The 21,867-nt window shown below is 38.5% G+C and overlaps 1 protein-coding gene across 1 annotated transcript in view; it reads left to right on the forward strand.

Annotated features, from left to right (window-relative positions):
• The window catches only part of ANO2 (anoctamin 2), a 217,381-nt gene that overhangs the window by 73,747 nt on the left and 121,767 nt on the right, over positions 1-21,867 (forward strand). Inside the window, exons 11-13 of the mRNA XM_019474448.1 lie at positions 8,056-8,190; positions 10,772-10,932; positions 14,736-14,818. Of these exons, the coding sequence (XP_019329993.1) occupies positions 8,056-8,190; positions 10,772-10,932; positions 14,736-14,818 (379 nt within the window). The remainder of the gene's footprint in view (positions 1-8,055; positions 8,191-10,771; positions 10,933-14,735; positions 14,819-21,867) is intronic.

The raw sequence follows: 21,867 nt of genomic DNA on the forward strand, positions 1-21,867 counted from the left end.
GATGATCAAAATCATGCAAATTATCTTGTGAAAACTGGAGATTAGGAAAGTGATAGAATATCAGTGACCTCACATTTGTTCAAGGTAAAAACTTGGGCAAACATCTCATTTGCAAGTACAGAAAAGCCAGAAAAGCAAGTCATAACAAGTTTTTAAAAAATAGGAAGAAAAAGACTAGGTAACATCCCTGCTAGTCTGAAAGAAAGGCTGATTCACTGTATTGTCTTAAATAGGTTACTCCTTATTTGTAGGAGCTTGTGGAGTTTATTATGAGAGAAAATGTTATATGTATAACTGAATGAATTATTTGTTTCTTACGTAGAGCGTCACTTGGTGTGCTGAGGTGTTTATGAAGTGAAACTGTACTCCCTTCCTCATAGGTAATCTCTATTGTCTTACATTGGTATTGACTCAGCCTCAGGTAGCCAGGCTACCTGCTGTGGATTTTTAATTTGCCAGGTTTGGAGGGTTACTGACATTTTTGAATGCTAATGTATGCTAAAGAATAAAGTGAAGAAAGCTAAAGAGAGCCACTGAGTTTACATAGGTTGTCTTATGCATGAGTTCTTAAAAGTGACGGGACAAACACTGCATAATTACTCTTGCTGAAAATGTCTTTCTTTAGTAAGGTGTGCTGTGGCTACTGCAGTCTCAGAGACATGTAGAACTTTTGTAGGCAAAGAACATGACAGGCAAATCCAGACATCAACAGAATAATGTAATCAGGCACTTAATACTTTCAAACACTACATAAGGTTAAGGACTGCTATTACTGCACCTAAAGTGCTATGTATGAGTACATTATTATTTTTATGTTCCTGCAAATCATATTCTCTTTGTGTCTAGCTCTCTGATAAAAGGTCTCTTTAACCGTGGGGATCTGGACACTTTACAAAGGCCATGCACAAATCCAAAAATGCTCTGTAGAAGCACTGAAGCTTTGTATTCTCCCATAACAGAAGGGAGAACGCAGTTACAGTGCTTCTGGCTAACCAGCACCATCTTGGTTGCTTATACAACTGGTAGGTAGACAGCCTTAATTTCTGTCTCAGTCACATTACATGTCTACTTATTATGCTTCTGTTGTTCTTTGTATTACAGTCAGTAAACAAAGGCTTTTTTAAGTTTATAATCCATCACCACAAACTATGCCCTTTCAGTTTTATTCTGACAATTTCTTGGAATGGAAGCAACAAGGTTTGTGAATCTATGAAGCTCAGTGAGTGGCTTGTCTTAGTTTTATTTCTTTACAGGGTAAGGTTTGATCTTTTGCTATTTTAAATTGCAGTTAATACACAAATTCTGTGTTTTTTTAGTCTAGATATTTTTCCAGGTTTTTGAATACATTAGAATTTGAGAACTTGAATATTCCCTTCCTCCACACACATTACCTTCTCCCTAAACAGTACCCTGTTACTGTGTTGAATAGTACTTATTTCTCAAGAGCCAAGAGACTAGGGGAAAACATAGTTCTATATCTAAGTGAATTTCAAAATTTCTGTTCTCTAATTGCAATATTTTGATGGTGGTTTTTTGTCCTATAATAGATCACAAGTAATATTGCATAGTGCCTTGGAAGAAAACTGTGGCTGGTATAATCTGTAATTTAGGCAGGTTTGACTCCAGACTTCAGGTACCATTGGAGGAGATGTCAAATATTTGTTAACTAATGATTTCAAACAAGAACTTTAACTAAAAGGGCTTGATTAAATGGCTCTTGTGGCACCTTGCTTTGTTCTACTTTCAGACAAGAAGGGTCAGATTTGTAGTTTCTCTGTTGATCTTTGGTGAATGCTCTCAGTCAGAAGCACTGCAGGTGACTCAGTGCATTACTTGCTAGAGAAAATACACAGGGTATGAAGACTTTTATCAAAAGCCAGGCTGTGGCTCTGAACTTGTTTCCAGGTCTTACCGATCTGGTACCAAGTGTTCCCAAGTGAATGAGGGACATTTGCAGGTGTGGACACAAACGTGAATGTTAGAGCTAGCTTTCATCATTTAGAGTTTGATTTAGGGTTCTTGCACTGGCTTATCAACTGTTTTCACAAACACTCTCATAATCACTCTCTACTGGACAGTCTTGATCTTTATCTCCAGTTTAGGGAAAGCCATGCGCTCTTACCTTGAACAGAGGCTCCTTTCTTTGTTTTCTGTATGCAGAACCAGTTGTCCTTTCTAATGGACTTTTTCTTTCCTGCCTCAGACTCAACTGCAGTGTAATTTAGCTAAGGTTCTGTAGTTGTTTTTCTCCTCCTCTTAAAATTTTAATAAAAAAAGTTTTTATTAAAATTGGCAAGTTGTTCCAAGGGGGGATGTCTTCTGCCAGGAGCCTTTCTTGGCTTCCATATTGTTCCATTTGGTGCACTCTCTGTATATCTGGATTTAGCACCGATATGTTTCTTCTTGGGACTGTCTGGACAGAATATGTGCGTATATGCTGTCACGCACAAACATGGTAGAAATCTCTAGGATCTGTGGATGCACAGCAGCCTCAGTGCTGCTGCTGAGCGGTAATTCCACCCAGGTGTCCCAGATGGTTGTAATAAATGCTTGAATCCTGCCCTGAGAAAATTTTCAAGTGGAGAAAAAATGACAAATCCAGAAAAGTTTGGACATAGGCAGCTCTACCTGGAGTGAAATGGTGCGGTATACAGAAATGTTCTGTCCTATTCCGGATTCTGTTATAGTGACTGGGGTTTTCTCTATACTTCAGCAGTCTTTCTGAAATAAGTCTACAGTTTTGAGATGGAAACTTCAATTTGGTGGGAACTATTATCTCAGAAACAAGGAAAAATCCTGTGTTCTGAATTTAATATGTGCTAGAAATTAGTTCTATGTTTGTAAGGGTAGTCATTGTTTACCTTCGGTTTAGTGGTAGATTTTCTTCTGGTGACAAAGCCCCCTGAAGGAATTAATTGTGTTCCTGACCCTCTGCCACAGGTTGCCATTTTCTCCACTGGTCTGTCACAGCTATTCACAGGCCTACACTGTGACTGGCTTGCTGTGGGTCAGAAAGGGAATGCGCACCTGGGCTGGAAGCTGGGGAGGGAAAGAAAGTTTTTAAACTGGCTCTGGTAGCAGAGATGTTCTGACATGAAACTGTACTTTGAGAGGACTGCTTGTCCTTTCTCCTGACAGTAGAAACACCAGAATTTTGTCCACAATCTGTGCGCACAGGTTTATTTTGAAGGCATAAGTAATACGTGTGATTTGTTTGACCATTTGCACAGGGGAAAGCCTACCCAGTAAGTAGCTGTAAATCAGTTTAGTTTTGCATAGAAACTATTCCACCACCACAGGGGTAGTGGAATGAATTGTGGCAAACATGAAATAACAGCTGGCCTAGAATGGGGTGTGTAAATTAAAAAAATGAAGAGTTTTGAACAGATTTCCCAGTTAGGTGACTCAGTGTCCATAGCGTCTTTTCCTCGCTTTTTAAACTTTGTTCCTGAACGACCCCAGAGTTCTTTCCAGCGTGTGTCATGCACCACATGCTTTATTCACATTCCAGGTATCCCACACTTGTTTCCACAGAGTCAAAAACTAAGGTTTTTTTTCCTTCTCTCTTTCTCCCCCCTTCCCCAAATCTTAGTCTATTTATGAATTGCACAACTTGGCATGGAAGCACTGTGACCAACATGCAAGCATAGAGTTTAATTATCAGTTATTCTTTTTGATGTTGGTTTGGCAACCAGACAGACAGAAGTGCATTGCAGATATCTGGTTCAAGTGTTATATGGGCGAAGCAGAGGGAACTGAGTAAACATTTTCACTGCGTCCTTCTCAATACTTCTTATTCTAACTCTGCCGTGAGAGGGAATACACTTTCTACAGGTGGTGGTTGTTGTTGTTGTAGTTTTTAATGCTGTTTCTGATCATTTGCTTGAAATGCAACTTTTGTTCAGCTTCTGAAGGAGTTATGGATGATTTGGCCAAATCTTTCTTTAAAGACATGATTCTTGCTCAAGAGAACTTAGTGCTTGGCAGGTGGCCATTCTACCAGCATTCAAAAAGTCTTCCAAAGTGGAAGGCACAAAATTTCACCATATACTGTAACAGCACACAGAACAAAATGCTTGGTTGCTGCTTCTGGTAGGAGCAGTACACATTCATTATCAAAGCCATTTGCCCCTTGCTTTGGATGAGAACTGCTGTCTTCATTGCATATGTGTATATAAAGGGACATTTCTCTACATTAGAATACAGCTAATGTGGAAATAAAGCTCATGCAATGCAGAGGGCATACTTTTTTTGTGGTGCTCTGCAGTGGGCCATCCATGAGCATACTTTGGAAAGGATTAGTCCTTAGCTTTGTCTGGATATATGTGAACCAGATGCGAGTTAGCTACTGAGGTAGGGCAAAAATCTCGTCTCAATTCTCCTCTTTTTCCGTGCCAGCCTAAATCATGAGTAATTCCTTGAGTATAATAAAGTAAGACTGGTTTTATCCCAATGTCAATGAGAGAAGATACCAAGTTCTTGGTGTAAATATACAAAAACTTGTAAAAATTCCTTTTCTTGATGTACATCTTACTCTACCCTTGAAGAACACATTTTTTTTCTCTTCATTCACTACAATCATTCTAATTTTTTTTCTGTTAGTGTGAAAGTATAGAGGTGCTAGTATGTCCATATTTGAGAAAACTTATCATCCAGCTTTCAAAGTGAAATAGCATTACAATTTGCTAACATGAAACTATTGACTTGAGTAGGGGTGGAATGCTTTCAAACCTTGTAAAACTATGCCGGTGTGCCTTTCTTAAGAGACTTTTAGAGGGGTGCTAGAAGGAAACCCACCTCATGGTATTCTTAAGGTCTGAGCCAAAAATCACTGAATCCAGCTGTGGCTGCAGTAGATGTTGTCACAGGTGGTCACAGGTGTTTGCAGAGGCTTGACTCCTATTCAGAGCAATGGGAGAACATCCCATTTGTTACTTCAAAATTTGTTAGTTCAGAGAAATGGGAGAACTTGGGACATGTCAAAAAAGGAAGAAACATGTCCATGGTCTGTGTTTTTCTAGCTTGATAAACTTAGATTTAAATCTATCATCATGCTTCCAAGCACTGTCATTGCTTCTTCTTAGATTATTTCACTTTCTGGCACATTGGTGGACTGAGCTTGGGCACAGCAGTCTTAATTATTTTTCTTTTTCAAAACAGTTAAGCCACAGAACATTGTGCAGTTTTCTTCTTGGCAACTGTTTTTTTCCATACTGCCAAGACATTGTTGAGCTCTTCTCACTTTCTCTTGGCATAGATGCAAATAGCAATCCTTTGCTTTGTAGGTTACAGATCGCATTTATCACTGGAAGGCTTAAAAATTCTAGAGGAAGCTGCATGAGCCATAAGCTTCAACTTCATTGACCCTGGTCAGCTGGTCTTTACTCTAATGCTTCTGGGATTTGAACGCTTTCTGTTCTAATTTGTGGCCCTTTGTCAAAACAATAGACAGTTTAGAACAGCTTAGATTGTGGACTATTATTCATCTATGCTTTGACCTATTTGGAGCACTGTACTAGCTATGCATGTTGCCCAACTCTACAAATAAGGAAGGAGTAAGAAGACAGATAATCAGAATAATCCCCCTCTCCTCCTTCTTGTTCCATGTTGTTAGGATGTGTTCAGTGATGTTTGCCTTACTATCAAATGCAAGGTGTGTCACTTCCAAGTCAGGAGGAAACTTGAGAGCAAATTGAGTCTCCCTCTGACCTGTGCTACTCCAAGGCTATTGCTGATGTATGTTGACTCACACAGGAGGCTTGACGAAAAGCTATAGGCCATCTGATTATTTTAATCAAGTATTTCCTCCCTCACTTCATATTAAAAAAAAATTAAAAAACCAACAAATGTGAAAATGAAGAAAAACTACTTTCTAAAAATTACCTCCAAATTAACCTGGCATGTGCCAGGTTACAGAGTAGTCCCACAGTATTTAGATTATATTTGCAACATAAATATTTACATTTATCATTTTATAAACTATACTATATCATATAATATCATATTGCCTTATATTCTATGGAAATGTGATACTCCGTTGCCCCAAGGTGCTTAAAAACTATGCTGTGGTGTGAATGCAGAGTTACTAAGCTGATATATGTTGTTTAAAGACTGGTTACTGCAAATAGTATTCGCATTCTGACTTGTGCAAGTTGTCTTTCTGAAACAAAAGAGAATTGCACAGCTAATTAAGTTATTGCCATTCGAGTCACTCTGTCATGATTCCACTCGTGTTGTTTGATACTTCACACAGTCTGTTGCTTATGATAGCCTTGCAAATGTCAGGTGTAGGGGCTGTACTCCTTTCCCAGAAGATTCCTGAAATTTCCCTCGCTTTTGTGCTGGTTCTCCAAGTTATGGCATGCCCTTATACTGAAGATAATGTTGTCAGTGTATCACCTTAAAGTGCTTTTGTTCTGTTTTCCCTTTTATGATTGCACGTGCCCTTCCTAAAGGATAAGCGAGGTTGGTTGGACATAAGCAAATACAGGCACTCATGTCAGGCAACACTGAAATAGGCATGACTGCACTGTCCGCTCTCCTATGTGAGAGACTAGGAATGTGAAGTTAGCTGCAGCTGTGATGGTGTGAGAACAACAGCAGAAACAGTAGTGATTAAAAAAACCCCACTGTTGCTACCCTTACTCCTTTCATCTGAGCTGTAAACGACTGTGGAGGCTTGTCTCGTTGTCCCATGGCTCTCTGCCTTGCTTGCGCTTCTGCCCCTGTCTCTCCTGTGGCAGGAGCAGCCCTGAGACCTAGCTTCTGGAGTAGAAAATTTCAGTTTTGCTTATGCTGCTGAAAGGACTTGAGCTCAACTTTACAGACATGGAGGTTTGTCATTAAGTTCTGTCAGAGTAGAATTACATCTGTTAAAAGAAATCCTGGGCCTCCAAAAATCTCATTTCACCTTTTTCATTAGGAATAATTTAAATCTGGAGTGCTAAGCTTGGGTAAAACTTTCGTAGTGTGAGTGAGTTCAGAATCAATCTCAAAGTGGGATTGTGCTCAGCCTTTTTGAGGAACAAGTCTTATTTTTCTTTTATTAGGCATGTTATCTTGAAATTCTTTTTGTTCATTCTGCCACCACAGTGTGAATGCATGTCTCACTGATTCAAATGCAATGTCATGCCCTGAGCGCTTTCTGTATAGTTGCTTTCTGTCCAGCATTCCTCCATCTTATTCTCTGGCTTGTGAAATGTTTCTAACCGTGTTGCTTTTTATCTAAATTTAGTCTCATTTTAGTGATGGTGAGTTCTTGAGCTCTCTGAAGCTCTTGGTGTTTTGCAATATTTGTAATCACTCCTAACAGTACTTTGGAATGATCAGTGAGTTTCATCTATGTTTAGTTTACTTCTTTCAGCGTGATTCATGAAAATGTTGGCCTGAGTACTAGCACATATTTATCAACATCTACAGTGAACTGTTCCTCAGAGCAGAAACTGTTTTTTTCAAACCAGCTGTCCAGAGATTTTTAATTTGTCAAAAATATTTATTCTCTCTGAAAAGCCAGTGCTAAGTGTGCAAGTAAACCTTCCTTCTTTAACAGCAATTCAAGATTACTAGTCTTTTAAGATCTCAGAGGATGTTGTCAGTAGTTCCCATAGATGTCATTTCCATGACTTTCACCAACTGAATCCAGGACGACTACAGAGGCAAAGAATGATGGCATATCTAGATACTCTTTTGAGGAGCCTAATCCTTTCCAATGTTTTCTATTAAACATTTGGTTGAAATTCTGCTACTCTTGATGGAAGTGAGGGACATTTCACTGACTTCATTTAAGAGATGCAAAAGCCGCAGTCTTCCCTGAGCAGATATTAAGTATGTATTATAATGATACAGGACTGTCTTTAACTTCTCAGAATGGAGAACCTGAAACTGCCCAAATCACCCCCTTTGTTTGGTCATACTGACTTCAAGATACTCAGGGTTTTCATCCATGTCTTTGACAATTAGTATTTTAACTTTCAGGGATTGCTAAGAAGCTGTAGAACACATTTGAAAATTATACCCTTGACACATGCCTTTTTTTTTTTTAATTCTCTTTTTCAGAAAATATTTTGGAGAAAAGATAGGACTTTATTTTGCATGGCTGGGTTTATATACAGAATTCCTCATTCCATCTTCAGTAGTCGGGATTATTGTATTTCTTTATGGATGTATAACCATTGAGGGTGACATTCCTAGGTAAGCTTCTCTGTGTTCAATAATTTGTTCCTTGAAAATTATGACTGTGCTTTTTGTTCATAATCCTTAGTAAGAATGATTGCTTTTAACATGTCTGAAGAGCAGTGATATATCATTAACAACCCTGTGAGCATTAGAAATACACATGCATTGAGTAGATAAGACATTTGAATGACACACATTTATTTGGCTGTTCAATATTGCAGCTCCTGAAACAGGAATGTTCAGTGAGTCTACTGCATTACTGTAAGTTCTTTTGAATGACATCCATTTGCTTTTTATGAATGCACATACCTCCACGCTCACCCAGAAAGACTTTGTGCAGAACTCACTGAAGTTAATGCAAATACACTGTCAGGTACTCTTGGATTACTTTGTTCTTAGTAAAATCAGGCTATTTGCACAAGTAAGATGAACGATAGTTAGCAGATTTAGCATATTTGGTATCCACAGCATTCTCCTTCTTGACATTTACAAAAAAATGTTGAGTTTTCTGCTGTGTGTCCTGAGGGTGTTATACTAAACAAAACCTGCCAAATTATCAGAGGGATGTTAATGTTTGCTTCTCTGTGAAAAAAAGGAGACTTCCTCTGTGTTATCTGTGTCTGACTTCTGGTGGAGACAGGATACTGGATAACTAGTACTGCTGGTCACACTCATTGTGGCAGTTCCTGCGTTCTCTCAAACGAATTGGCAACTTTTAAAGTGGATCACTGCAGTAGGACATTATTACTGATAGTTAAATGATGAATAACAACACATCTGAGTCAGGGTTTGTTTTCTTAGCTGGATCTGAATGAATCTTGATGGGCTGTGCTTGTCTGTGGGAAAGCTTGTGCTAACATTTAAACTTAAGTGAGATTTATGGCTAAGATGTATCTGCAGCACCCTCTACTGCCTTTTGAAATAGAAGAGAGCATTACTTCAACGATATGATAGCTGGAAACAGCTGTATGCCTTTCAAATGATATAATATTAAACATATTAATACTACAGTTTGAATAGTTCTTTTTCATTTGAAGTCATAGAAAAAATGCTATTTAATGATGGTCAATATAAGAACAATTGTAATCACAATATGCCAGCTATCAATGAAGAAATGTTTCAAGTCTTTACTTAGCTCACAATCCTGGCAAGGACACTTGAGCTTTGCACTACTCAGTTCACCTGAGTAAGACTGTGCAGATATGAAGGTCTTTCACGTACAAACCTTATGAAAAAAACTGAAAGCACACTCAGCAGTCTCAAGTAGGGTTTGGCTTGTTAAAGAGATAGTGATAATAATTTTTTAAAAGATTTTTAGAAACTGAGTAAATACACAGCAAATAAGACTAAGAATTAAAATAACAACTTTAAAATAAGGATTTTGAAATCTGTAAGAAAGTGTCTTATCTCACATTTTCCAGAGGACAGCTGAACAAATGCTGTAAACTGAGGAAAGGGAAATACAACTTAACATCTGCATATATGAGGCAGAAGCGGAAGCTTTCTAGTTTTTATGATTTACTGCTGGGGGGAGGGGGCTTTTTTCCTATTTTTTTTTTTATTTTTGAAAATTAGGCTAGCACTCTGTACTAGAAAAACAAGGAGCTATGGAGACCAAGAATACCACAACCATATTCAGCATTCAAACTTGAGAACCCTAAAATGTAAAGGTATCTGATTTCCTGAAACCACTGTGCACACAATATCTGAACACCCTTAAAACATATTGGTATGGGTACCTAAAATAACTGCTCACACTTGCAGAACTTAGCCAAAACCTTATAGCAGATGGTGGTACAGATGACAATTGGTGTTAAAGCCCTATGCTGGGAAAACAACCACTGCTTTTATAAATACTTCACAAATAAAATGCAGGGTAGAGGTGCATCTCAAAGTAAATATTGTGAAATGTAACATCCTTGCTAAGAACAAGACTCTTGGCTAGTGTAAGTCTTTTAAATTCAGTGCATGTATGTAATTTTATAGCAAAACCTAGTGTATCTTGCAAATGGTGTTGCAGATTTATTCTGTCTGTGACACAGACCAACCAACATGCCTGGGTGCTGGTTCTGGCTTTTACGCAGACTTACATGGCCAGTCCCGATATATGAAGTTGCATGGTATTTGACATGGATTTTTGTGCCACCATGTTAAAAATGTGTGTTTTGTCAAGGGCGCAGATTTCCCTTATGGCTACTTCAGAATTCTTTTTCACGAATTTAAATCTGATCTGTATCAAAACATGTGTAGAGATGGCAAATTCCACTTCGACTGTGTTTTAATTATTTTTTTTTAGTGTGGTTAACCTCAGTCTTCAGTGATGCAGTCTTCACTAATTCACTAATACAGTGTAGTGATTAGATTGGTTGCTGTGTTGCGTTGTTTTTCTGCTGGTAAGGTGCCTATAAGTATTTTAATATTCCAGCGCATGGCAATGTGCCTTGAAGAGACACACAGCTTCCGTCCTCTGCAACTTCAAGCCATGCATGTTGCAAATACCTTGGAATAGCTATGAGGTGCTGCTTAATATCACTACTGTACATCCCCCTTTTCTGAGTGGTAATACCCTAAGAACTTGTGCGCTTGTCATTCATAGTAAAGAAATGTGCGATCAACACAATGCCTTCACCATGTGCCCCCTGTGTGACAAGTTCTGTGATTACTGGAACCTCAGCTCTGCATGTGCTACCGCTCGAGCTAGCCACTTATTTGACAACCCCGCCACAGTCTTCTTCTCCATCTTTATGGCTCTCTGGGGTGAGTATTGCTTTGCATGTTAACAGTGTCGTTTGATCTTTGGACTACTGACAGAATGAAAGCTGCGATGCACAGTAGTACAATGTAGTAGCCTTACGTGTAACAAAGTGCTATTAGATTGAATGTGATACATATGGCTTCATGAAGCTGGCAAGCCTCAGAGGGCCCGTGAGGGCTGTCTGTGCTGAGATTGGAGAAAGCAATATTACAAGGCTTTCTGCTGTCAGCAGCAAGCTTTGGAATAAATGGACAGGAGTTGCATAGTTCAGGGAAGAAAAGTGTCCTTTTTCACTCTACTGCCTTGTTTAATGGCACTTCTAAGCTTTGCCATGTTTTTCCTCATTTTCTATAGACATGGCAATCCCTTTAACACCTTCTGCATTTGGGGCAGGAATGTATTTGGGATTGGTATGGGGCAGGCAGCTGAAAGGGTTTAATTTAAGCACAGAGTGCACTCCCATGTGGGACAACTTAGTCACATAATTTTATCAAAACTTTATGGGATTCGAAGAACAATGGGACTATTATTGTTTTAATTGTAATATGTTCTAAAGTATTCCATTTAAACAAGCTTGGTTTTCTTCAATGGCAAACATACCCTGTCTCACTGAGGATATCAAAACACTTCATAAACACTAATCAATACATTGTAGCATTATTCTTATTGTTTCTGGCCTCACCTCTGCCTTGAAAAGTGTGTGTACTGTGCTTGCATGTATTATTGCTGGTGTTATGCCCTCATTCACTCTAGATCTTGCTTATTGTGAAAGGTAAAGGTGTTATTGCTACTGTAAAACGATTTTTTGTTTCCCTATTCACTGTTCACAAAACGAAATTTTAATTCTTAATATGAAATTGAGGAAATATATTATTGTCCTATAGCCATCCCTCAGCAATCAGCGTGTTATACTTTGCAACCCTATTAAAATTTTACAGCTTGTTTTAGAAATGACTGATTGGTAGCTTGGTGTTGCGTATGGATAGCATAGGGTTTTTAAGGAACTTGCAGACAGAACAAATCATGGAAGGAAGAAGCTTTTGTTTACCAGTTCCTGGAAAGCCTTCAGCAGAAGTTAGAGAATACGTAAGCACTATGACTGAGAGAAATGGCAAAAGATGATGAATTTATAGACTCTCACAATGACTTATTTTCCTACTTCAGATTGCTGCCAATTACAGAGTAGACTGGCAGATAAGGTGTCACAGTTTACCTGCTGCCATGAAGCATGCAATACACTGCCTTGTCCAAGTTTCAGTGTAGCTGTTTGGACAGCATGTGTATGAATGACAATTCATTTACTCTTTCATAGGTAAATAGTATTTTCCTGACAAAGAATCTGTAATGTAAACTTGCATCCATGTAAATGATCGTTTCCATGCAGCCTCGTCCAAAATAAATACATTTTAGTATCAGCAATGCAGTGTGCAAAACAAAATGTTGATATAGCCTTACACTAAGATAAATTAGTAGAATCTGTAAAGGAACAGAAAGGAACAAAAAGTTCCATATGCATTGCTTTTAAAAAAAGGCATGTAAGAATAACACAATTCTTTCTGAGCTGTAGCCCCCCTCCAGAAATGTTTCCCACAGATTGGAAAAGTCTGTTCTTGGGACCATGATAACTGAGCTTGTCAGTGCAAGAAAATACAGCCGTCATATACAAAGAACAGCAAAGTGAAATAAAGTATCCTTTACTAACTCTGCCCAGCTTGCCTATTAAGTATTAGATTACAGCAAATTTTGCTGCCTTACTGCTAGGAGACTGTACGGGTTATATCTAGAGCTCATTCTGCTGAACGACAGATCTTCACACACCTAATCAGCTTGCCTCACAGTATCTTGAGTAAATGTTGCCTGAATGCTTTTTCATAGGATATAGTATAGTGATGTGGAAACTGACAGGTCTTATGACTTACAATTGTATACTTAAAAGAGCAAAGTATGGTAATTTGAGCTGGCTTCCTTTCATGATGGTGTTGGGCACAAGAAGTCTTTCATCCTGCTTGCCTTCTCCCATTCTGTAAAAGGCAGATGACTTACCGTGGTTAATATCTCAAAAGGAATCATGCTTTTACTAGCTGATCTTGATGCCTCATAAAGTATCTTTTTGATTTCAGCAATACTGTTTGCAAATGACCATATTCACAAAATACGGAGTAATGCCTGGCTAATTGTGTTTAATGTAGCTGGTGTTCTGGGATGCTGAATTTCAGCTGTCAGATGTGTTTATTAGAAGGACAGTTGAATATAATTAGACTGTTTTTCTGCTAGTGTAAGTCAGTGCAAACTTGCTGATTTCAGAACAGCTACTGCATCTAGCCAAATAAGTTCTTACAGAGCTAAATGTGGAACTGACTTTTTGAATAACAGGAAGAAGTGGAATGAGTAATAGCACCCTATAAAATAGCCAAATGTTTTTGTATTTAGGATATCTAAAAACCCTTAAGTTTGCAAAACATGCTAAATATATCTTTTATATGTCCTCTTCTCTGTAAGGAAGGAGCAGAGATAGCAACTTAATTGCTTAATGTCTGGATTTACTTCAGTGTACTGCCAGTCTGGTGTTTAAATGATATTTATTTCTTTCATTATGGGAGGATACCTGTGCAGAAAATATTTGCAGCTAACTGTTGGAATAGATTCTGTCTTGTAAGAGTCACGTTATTTTAATAGTAGTCTAACTTTTCCCAGTGTTATCTTAACAGCTACACCAAGTGCAGATGCAGTCAAAGGAAGCTGGATCTAATTCTCCACTGTTGTGTGTCTTGTGGAGCTATCTACAAGATGTTCAAAGTGATGTAAATACTGCTGTGATCTAACAACGTTTTTACAGTCCCCTTTTCATCAACTGAAAAGTTGAAATGAAGCGTAAGAAAATGGAAAACAGTGCCCACAGTTGTTTATAGGTATAGCTTTTATTGGTATAGTGGGTTTTTTTAGTTGGTATATACTGGTTTAGCATTGATACAGTAATCTGAAAATAGGTGTCCACAAGTCAAGAGTAAGAAGTGCTATTTCTAATAAATCCATCCGTCCATAAATCATGAGCAGCTAGGCAAAGGGCTATCTAGAGGAAACAGCAATTATGAGAGGAAGGTCAGGAGACTGTAAATATGAGACAACAGTACAACATCTGTTCCTTCATATTAATGAAAAAGGAAAAACAGGAGACTGAACTACTGGCCAGTCCTTTAGGACAAAATCACCATGTCTATGCAGGACAAAAATATTCAACTGTACCACTGTAATATATTTCAAAAGAACATTATTTTCTACATATTACTGAGGGTCTTAGTTTACATATAGGTATCAATGATTTATTTCAGTAGCAGGCTACACCTACCTTCTTTACATATTTCTGACTGATTAGAAACACTGAAACAGCAAAATCTGTTTGGCCAGTTAGTGTGTTACGGATTAATATTTAGACCTAGATTTTGTTTCATTATATGCTTTGTGCTCATGAATTATAGAATGACTCATGGTAAATTAAGAGAGATGATGTTCTTGGGGTGGATATCAGTGGATATGGGTTCAATTCCAGTCTCTGACAGGAACTTACCAGTGCCTTTGGGCAATCCATGTTGTATCTTTCTGTATTTTGTTTGTAAAAAGACAGTAATTATTGTTTCCATGCTTTGCTTGTGTTCTTTCTTTAAAATTGGGTCTGGGGCTGTTTCTTAGTGCTTATTTATAATAGGCCTAGCATTATGGGATTCAAATATCACTTGGGGCTTATAAGTAACACAAGCATTCACCATAGTGCATTGGATTTATAATTTTAATTATTTTTTTTTTAAAGCTACTATGTTCCTTGAACAATGGAAGCGTTTGCAGATGAGATTGAGTTATTTCTGGGATCTAACTGGACTGGAGGAAGAAGAAGTAAGTTTCCTCTCTGTGCGTTAATTTACTGTATAAATTATTCTATATCTGAAGATACGCATTGATATTTAGATTTCTCATGAGTGCTCTCCAGCCCAATGCAGTTCATAGCTATGTTTTTCTAAATGACTATAACTGATACAGTTTTAAGTACCCATGTATCATTAAAGAAATCATCACCTATATCTTACTGGTCAGCACTCTAATTTTAATAATTAATGTTGAAAAGCATTATAAGATAACAACAGATCATTCTTTGCTGAGAATGCCCGTATGCCATTGTACAGAGTGTAATAACAGAGCGATACAGAATAAATACTTTGTCATATAGATGCTACTTCATTAGGTATAACAAAAATTCACTGTGACAATGATTATAACGTGTCAGGGTAACATAATTAATATTTGCATCCAGGTCTGTGCTGCATCTATCCTGAGCTCTAAGTACTCACCCACAGAGCTGTTGCAAGCAACAAATGGGGTTGGTTTCTTGAGAACAATTCTTCAGTGCTTTGCAGTCAGCCCATGGGGCTTCTAGCTGTACCTGAGTTGACCGAAAAGTGAGACACACTTGTTTGTTAATATTGACAATCTCCCTAAATTTGTTTTTAGTTCTGTTCTTAGGCATTGTTTCACACGTCATGGCCTATGGTCTGTTTAAATTACTGACTCTCACCAGAGGATTAATTTCTAACTATGACTAAAGAGTGTGAAGTTACTAGGCCTAAATATCATACTAAGAACAGGTAGACTTTGGAGCTTCTATTACATATCCCTTAACAATAGACGCTGATGTGGCTCTAGAACAGGATCGTATTCAGTAATTCAGAATTGCAGCAGTAAGATTCTCTTTTATTGTTAGTGGTGAGCCGAGTACCTGTATGGAACAATTCAGCATGCCTTGCTCTCTTCATTGACTTAATAAAATGGGGTCAGGTTCCTGGAAGGTGAGTTGTAGGCCTAGCTTGGTTTGATGAAAGGATTCGAATCCATTTCTTCATGTTCCAGCACAGTTCCTTAAACAGCAGACCACATACAAGCCTCCAGCCCTGCTACTTGAGCTCAGCTCAAACAGGATGTAGAGTGCAAATAACCTAGAAGAAAAGTAAGCTGACATCATGAACTTCATGATGTAGCATGGTGATAATGTTATTCCACTTTTGTCTATTCCTCAGATAAGAATGATTGGATAAAATGAAAAAATAACTCTGAGAAAAGACAGCAGACTCCAGTATTCCTCTTCTTCCATCACTATCCCAAAATGCAGCCTCTAGCAATGTCTTTAGCGTAAGGAAGACCACCCAAGTATTCCTTCACTGATGACTTGACTACAACCTCCCCTATTTTACCTCTGGTTTCTCAGCTTTTTCACTACTCTCTACCCAGTTATGAAGTGGATGATGCTCACTGTATACCCCAGTACTTGCAGTTTGTAAGTTGTGATGCAAACCAAGTGCATCAGCACATCAGAAATTACTGCTTGTCCTATGTGGAATGTCATATTGCTACTTGGGAGAACAGCAATTCTGTACTAATTACAGTACAAACTGAGAGGCTGGAGAGCAAACTCTTGGCTCTGCAGCATACTTGATGAACCCACCAGATTTTACTGAATTTCAAGTTCATCATTTGCAATACAAAATCCTAAGGTTTAGCTCAATATTTGCAAAATGCTGTGAAAGAATCTATAGATTTGTGAGGTCCTGTGATGAAGAGCTCTGAAGTGGTAAAAGTTTGTGGACAGGAACTGTGGGATCAGCAAGAATCCTTTGTTTATGACAAGTGAAGGAGTGCCAGATACATCTCAGCACAAGTTGAAGAATTAGGAATGTAGAATCATAAAAATAAGGCTGGAATGGACCTTGAGGGGCCATCCCTTGTGCATGGTAGGATCAACTCTACTTAAATCATTATGAAAAGATGTTTGTCTAATTTGTTCTTAAATAAATCCAGCAGTGGAGATTTCACTTCCTCCCTAGGCAATCTATTCTAATACTTACCTATCCATATTGCTAATAACCTTTTCCTAGTGTCTAACTTAAATCTCCTTGTAAATGTTCATTTTTTTTTTTGTTCTTTCTTTCAAAGATAAAGAGAAGAGATTACCTCTGTCCTTTTTTCAGCAAAATTCAACATAATATCATATGTCTCTGTCACCCTTTTTTTTACGATGAACTAGCCTCTGCTCTTTCAGTCTTTGTTCTTAAATAATTTTCTAGATGCCTGTTTATTCTTGTTCCCTTCTGGACATTTTCTAGTTGATCCAGCTCTTTCTTGAAGAATAATGCTCCAAATGGACATGTCTCTTGACCTGACATCTTAAACAAAAAGCCATGCACTGTATGACCTTCTGTCAGCTTTTGGTACATCAGCAAAAATGCAAAAGTTATATCAGGTTTTGTTCACCTTTTATTCATTAGATTTATAAAGATGAGGATAAATTTGTCTGTAAGACAGATACTGGCACCATGTTTTGTTGGTGGTGAAGTCTTTACAAGTGTCGAAAATTATGTTTGGAAAATGAAAGTTGTGTCTGATCAGGTTAGGCCAGAAGGAACTAGCAGTGGAATGCAAAGCAAGAAGGAAAGGAACAAGGAAGAAGTTCAGAAGGTTTAAGGTTTTTAAGACTAGATGGAGTTAAGCTATTTATTATTATCAATTTCTTTAGAAAGGGAAGTTATTTTGTCTGGAAGACAGATACTGGCACCATGTTTTGTTGGTGGTGAAGTCTTTACAAGTGTCGAAAATTATGTTGGAAAATGGAAAGTTGTGTCTGATCAGGTTAGGCCAGAAGGAACTAGCAGTGGAATGCAAATAACATAGCAAGAAGGAAAGGAACAAGGAAGAAGTTCAGAAGGTTTAACAGTTTTAAGACTAGATGGAGTTAAGCTATTTATTATTATCAATTTCTTTAGAAAGGGAAGTTATGGAACCGAAACAAGGAGGAGAACAACCATAAAAGTTGAAGAGCTGAGAGTACATTGTGAGAATTATACTGAAATAAATGCCTTCAGTGTAATTTTTGTGGACTCTTGACTATAAAATTTTCAGTAAAATTACTTTCTTTAAACACACTGGGCCAAATCTTTTGCTTCAGAAGAGCCATATGAGAGATTAATTTAGTCCATTTATTTGTAAATATCTTGGCAATGGCAGTCTGAAAAAGCAGACTCCTTAAGGCTCGCATGCATATTTTGCAGATGGCAGCTGTACAGACTTAGAGGATTTGCATTTGTACATCTGAAATCTGCAAAAATAATAGGTAGCATTGGGTACTAGACTGTAAAATAGATAGTTGTGTTGAAAAGTGATAGAGCAACCGATAACTAAATGGGAGAGGGAAAGAAAAGAAGCAAACCCAGACCAGAACCATGAAAACAGACGAAGCCTTGGAAATACCATGAAAAAGCACGCAACGTGTCATGCCACAGATGTGTTTGCGTAACCCAATCAAACAGGTTGTGCATTTGATTTTTTTTCAGTTTGTGTAATAAGGGATATAGCCATCAATAAAGCGGGGGTAGAGGTGGGAGAATTCATACCCTCTTCTACTTGTGAAGGAGCTGGTGAAAAAATACTGAGGGACTCTAATTAATGATATGGGGAGTAGAAACTATTGGCCTCCCATGAATCTTCAGGAACTGTATTTCTAGGACCCAGAATGTTCCTGCTTTAGGTTTTCTGGGTGGAAGGGATTTTACCTCATTTTACCTCATTTAACAGTCCTGTGTAAACTGAAATAGAAATGCAATTATAAAAGATGAAATCTTAGAATTTGGAGCAGAACTTGGAAGAATAAATGGGCAGAAAGTCCACACTAACTGAAATGCCAATGAGTGGAGATCTTGTTATTGTTCAAATAGTCATGCTGTTATACTGTTTCAGTACAACAGCAAGGAACTTAGGTGTCTGTCTTCATTAGAAGACAGTGTCTGGTCAGTTACAATTTTAAGTTAAAATCCTGTACTCTGTAAAATGTTTGCAAACTTTTTTTGTAAACTCTAATTCCCAAAGTCTAGTTCCTCCTTTTGCTATTTGATGACTTAAAAAAAAATTATTGAACCCTTAACAGAAGACTTTAAGATACCCTATGGATTATTGCTGGGTTAAGGTAAAGTAATAAGGAAGGTAGATTGGGTAAGACAGAATCAAATAGCAAGCAGACTTGGTGACATTAAATATGTTTACAGATAGAATAGACTATTTCAGTTGGAAAGGACCTACAACAATCGTCTAGTGAAACTGCCTGAGCATATCAGGGCTGACCAAAAGCTAAAGCATGTTATTAAGGGCATTGTCCAAATCCCTCTTAAACACTGACTGGGATGGGGCATCGACCACCTCTCTAGGAAGCCTCTTCCAGGGTTTGACCACCCCCTCGGTAAAGAAATGTTTCCTAATGTCAAGTCTGAACCTCCCCTGGCGCAGCTTTGATCCATTCCCACGCGTGCTATCACTGGATCCCAGGGAGAAGAGATCAGCACCTCCCTCTCCACTTCCCCTCCTCAGGAAGCTGTAGAGAGCAATGAGGTCGCCCCTCAGCCTCCTTTTCTCCAAACTAGACAAACCCAGAGTCCTTGGCTGCTCCTCACAGGACATGCCTTCCAGCCCTTTCACCAGCTTTGTTGCCCTCCTCTGGATGCATTCAAGGACCTTCACATCCTTCTTAAATTGTGGGCCCCAGAACTGCAGACCGTATTCAAGGTGAGGCAGCACCAACGCTGAATACAGTGTATTCCTTTCTCTCCTAACTTGATCATGGTTTAACTTGATCTTCTCTAGTACATTTTCAAAATTTTTTTGTGATCTGATTAATTTGATGTTTTCAGCTTGTCTTCCACCTTGCAAATTATAGGAGCAGACTCCTTTTCTGAAGTTCTAATAGTGTCTGGTAAAACAGGCAGTATAAGACATTTTTGTTTGCTTAAAAAATGGAGGAGTGAAAAGCAAACTCTAATAAAATAAGTGTGTATTCACAGCTTAGTCCTCTTGGGAAAAAATAGTAATGGTAAAAGGACAATGTGTAGCCACAATATTTTGTGTTGTCTCAAATCTCTCCTTTCATCTTCACTTTTTCTCTGGTTTCTTGCATCAATGAGATCTTCATTTTGGGTTATTTTCCCCAGATGCATTATCTTACATTTTTCCCATGCCTATTCTGATTTTCCTGTTGGGCCCATGTTTCCAATTATTTTTTATATCTTTATAAATTTTTTTTACTACCTTTTCTTGGGTTTCATCACTCCTTCCAGTGAATCTTCTGTCACCTTCATTGAATTCCTGTTAACACTAATTATTTACTGATCCTAGGATAGCCCTGATCTTCTGAACAAGTCCTTTCACTATTAGATTTAAGTGCTATGTTTAGGAGGAGAGTTTTATTAGGATAGTTGGGGAAGGAATGTTGAAAAATGGATGTTATCCCTCAGGCATTAGGGGAAACTATTTAGTACCAGCTGTTGCTCCATTAAAAAATTACACATGAAGGCACATTTTAAACATGTTTTCATTTGTAAACTGTAAGAACCAAAGCACATGATAATTCCGTTGCTTGCCAAGAAATTGGTAAAGATGTATGATTACATTTTTTTAATTACATTACATTTCATCAACATCACTGTTGATCCAGAGATGTGCCACAATATGCTGGGGCTCCAGTTAATTTTCTTCTTTTATGTTTCTTCTACCAGACATATCAACATGCTTTCATTTCCTTTCTTTTATTCCTTTTCCATTATAATGACCTCCTGTGTCCTTTCCAGGTCTACAAGCCTCAAAGCTGTTTGATTCCTCGTAGGTAGTCTTGATTCCTCAGGGTGTTGTGATGGGCCACTCAAAGGCTGGGTCACCTGGGTTCTTTCCTCCTGCAGTCCCCTGAGTTCAGAGAAGAGGCTCACATCTTCACGTTCCCCGGTGTAAGTGCAGAGGTGGGCAGTTGCTTGGAGTGTGAAACTATGGACAAGGAGCTGGAATGGGCTCTTCCAGCTTGTGCAGCACAGCGCTCTACTGTGGTTGTTGTTGCCCAGGGCATGGTCATGGCATGGATGATGGAAAATAGGAGCTACTGGTAGAGGAAAGGAACAACAGGGAGCAAAGTCCTGTTTTCCAATAGTTCTCTGTCTTGACGTACCGTATCCCATATCTTTGTCCAGCACTGCCCCTCTAGGAACAGAGATCATCTCCAGGCCTTTCCTTCTTCCTCTCCTACTTCCCATTGACCCAGGAGATCCAGGTGGGTAAACAGGGTTTGCCAGTGATGTGCTTCTTGCAGAACAGGCAAGATACGGAGTGAGGGTAGGGGATCTTGTACTGCAAGGGAGTGTGTGTTCTGAGGGAGACAGGTATGAGGAGGTGGAGAGGGACCTTCTCCTCTCCCAGAGTCTCACAAACCCTGTCTGCCTTTTTCAGGTCCCCCAAAGTCACAGTACTCCCTCTCCCATCTCTCTCATGCAAAGGTCTCTTAGACACCATTGCTTTTTCTCAGCCCTATTTTTCCTCCCCTCTGTCCTCCTCTGTTGCTCCTAACAAAATCAGTTTTCCTGTGCATTGAAGACGTCTTGGGCTGATTCAGTATTAGGTAAATTAGACACGTTAACAGCCTCCAAGATTAACCTGCTATTGGTGTTAACAAGGAGATAAGAATCTGGTCCTAGTTCAGGCGGTTGTTCCAGCAACCTCAGCACCACATCACTATGTATTCTCTTGTGTGGGGAAAGAACTTTCTTTTTAAGGAAATGAGCTTTTTCTTTTAAATTTAAAATGCATTTTACATTTACTCGTGTGCATGAATGGAGGCTGCCATTTTTTTTAACCCCATGTCGTGGTTTAATTTCAGTCGGCAACTAAGCACCCCGCAGCCGCTCGCTCACTCCCCCCCACCCGGTGGGATGGGGGAGAGAATTGGAAGAGCACAAGTTAGAAAAACTCGTGGGTTGAGATAAAAACAGTTTAATAATTGAAATAAAATGATAATAATAATATGATAATAATAATAATAATACACAAAACAAGTGATGCACAGTACAATTGCTCACCACCCGCCAGCCGAT

Source organism: Aptenodytes forsteri, unplaced genomic scaffold (assembly GCF_000699145.1).
Source record: "Aptenodytes forsteri isolate BGI_AS27 unplaced genomic scaffold, ASM69914v1 Scaffold73, whole genome shotgun sequence".
NCBI lineage: Eukaryota > Metazoa > Chordata > Aves > Sphenisciformes > Spheniscidae > Aptenodytes > Aptenodytes forsteri.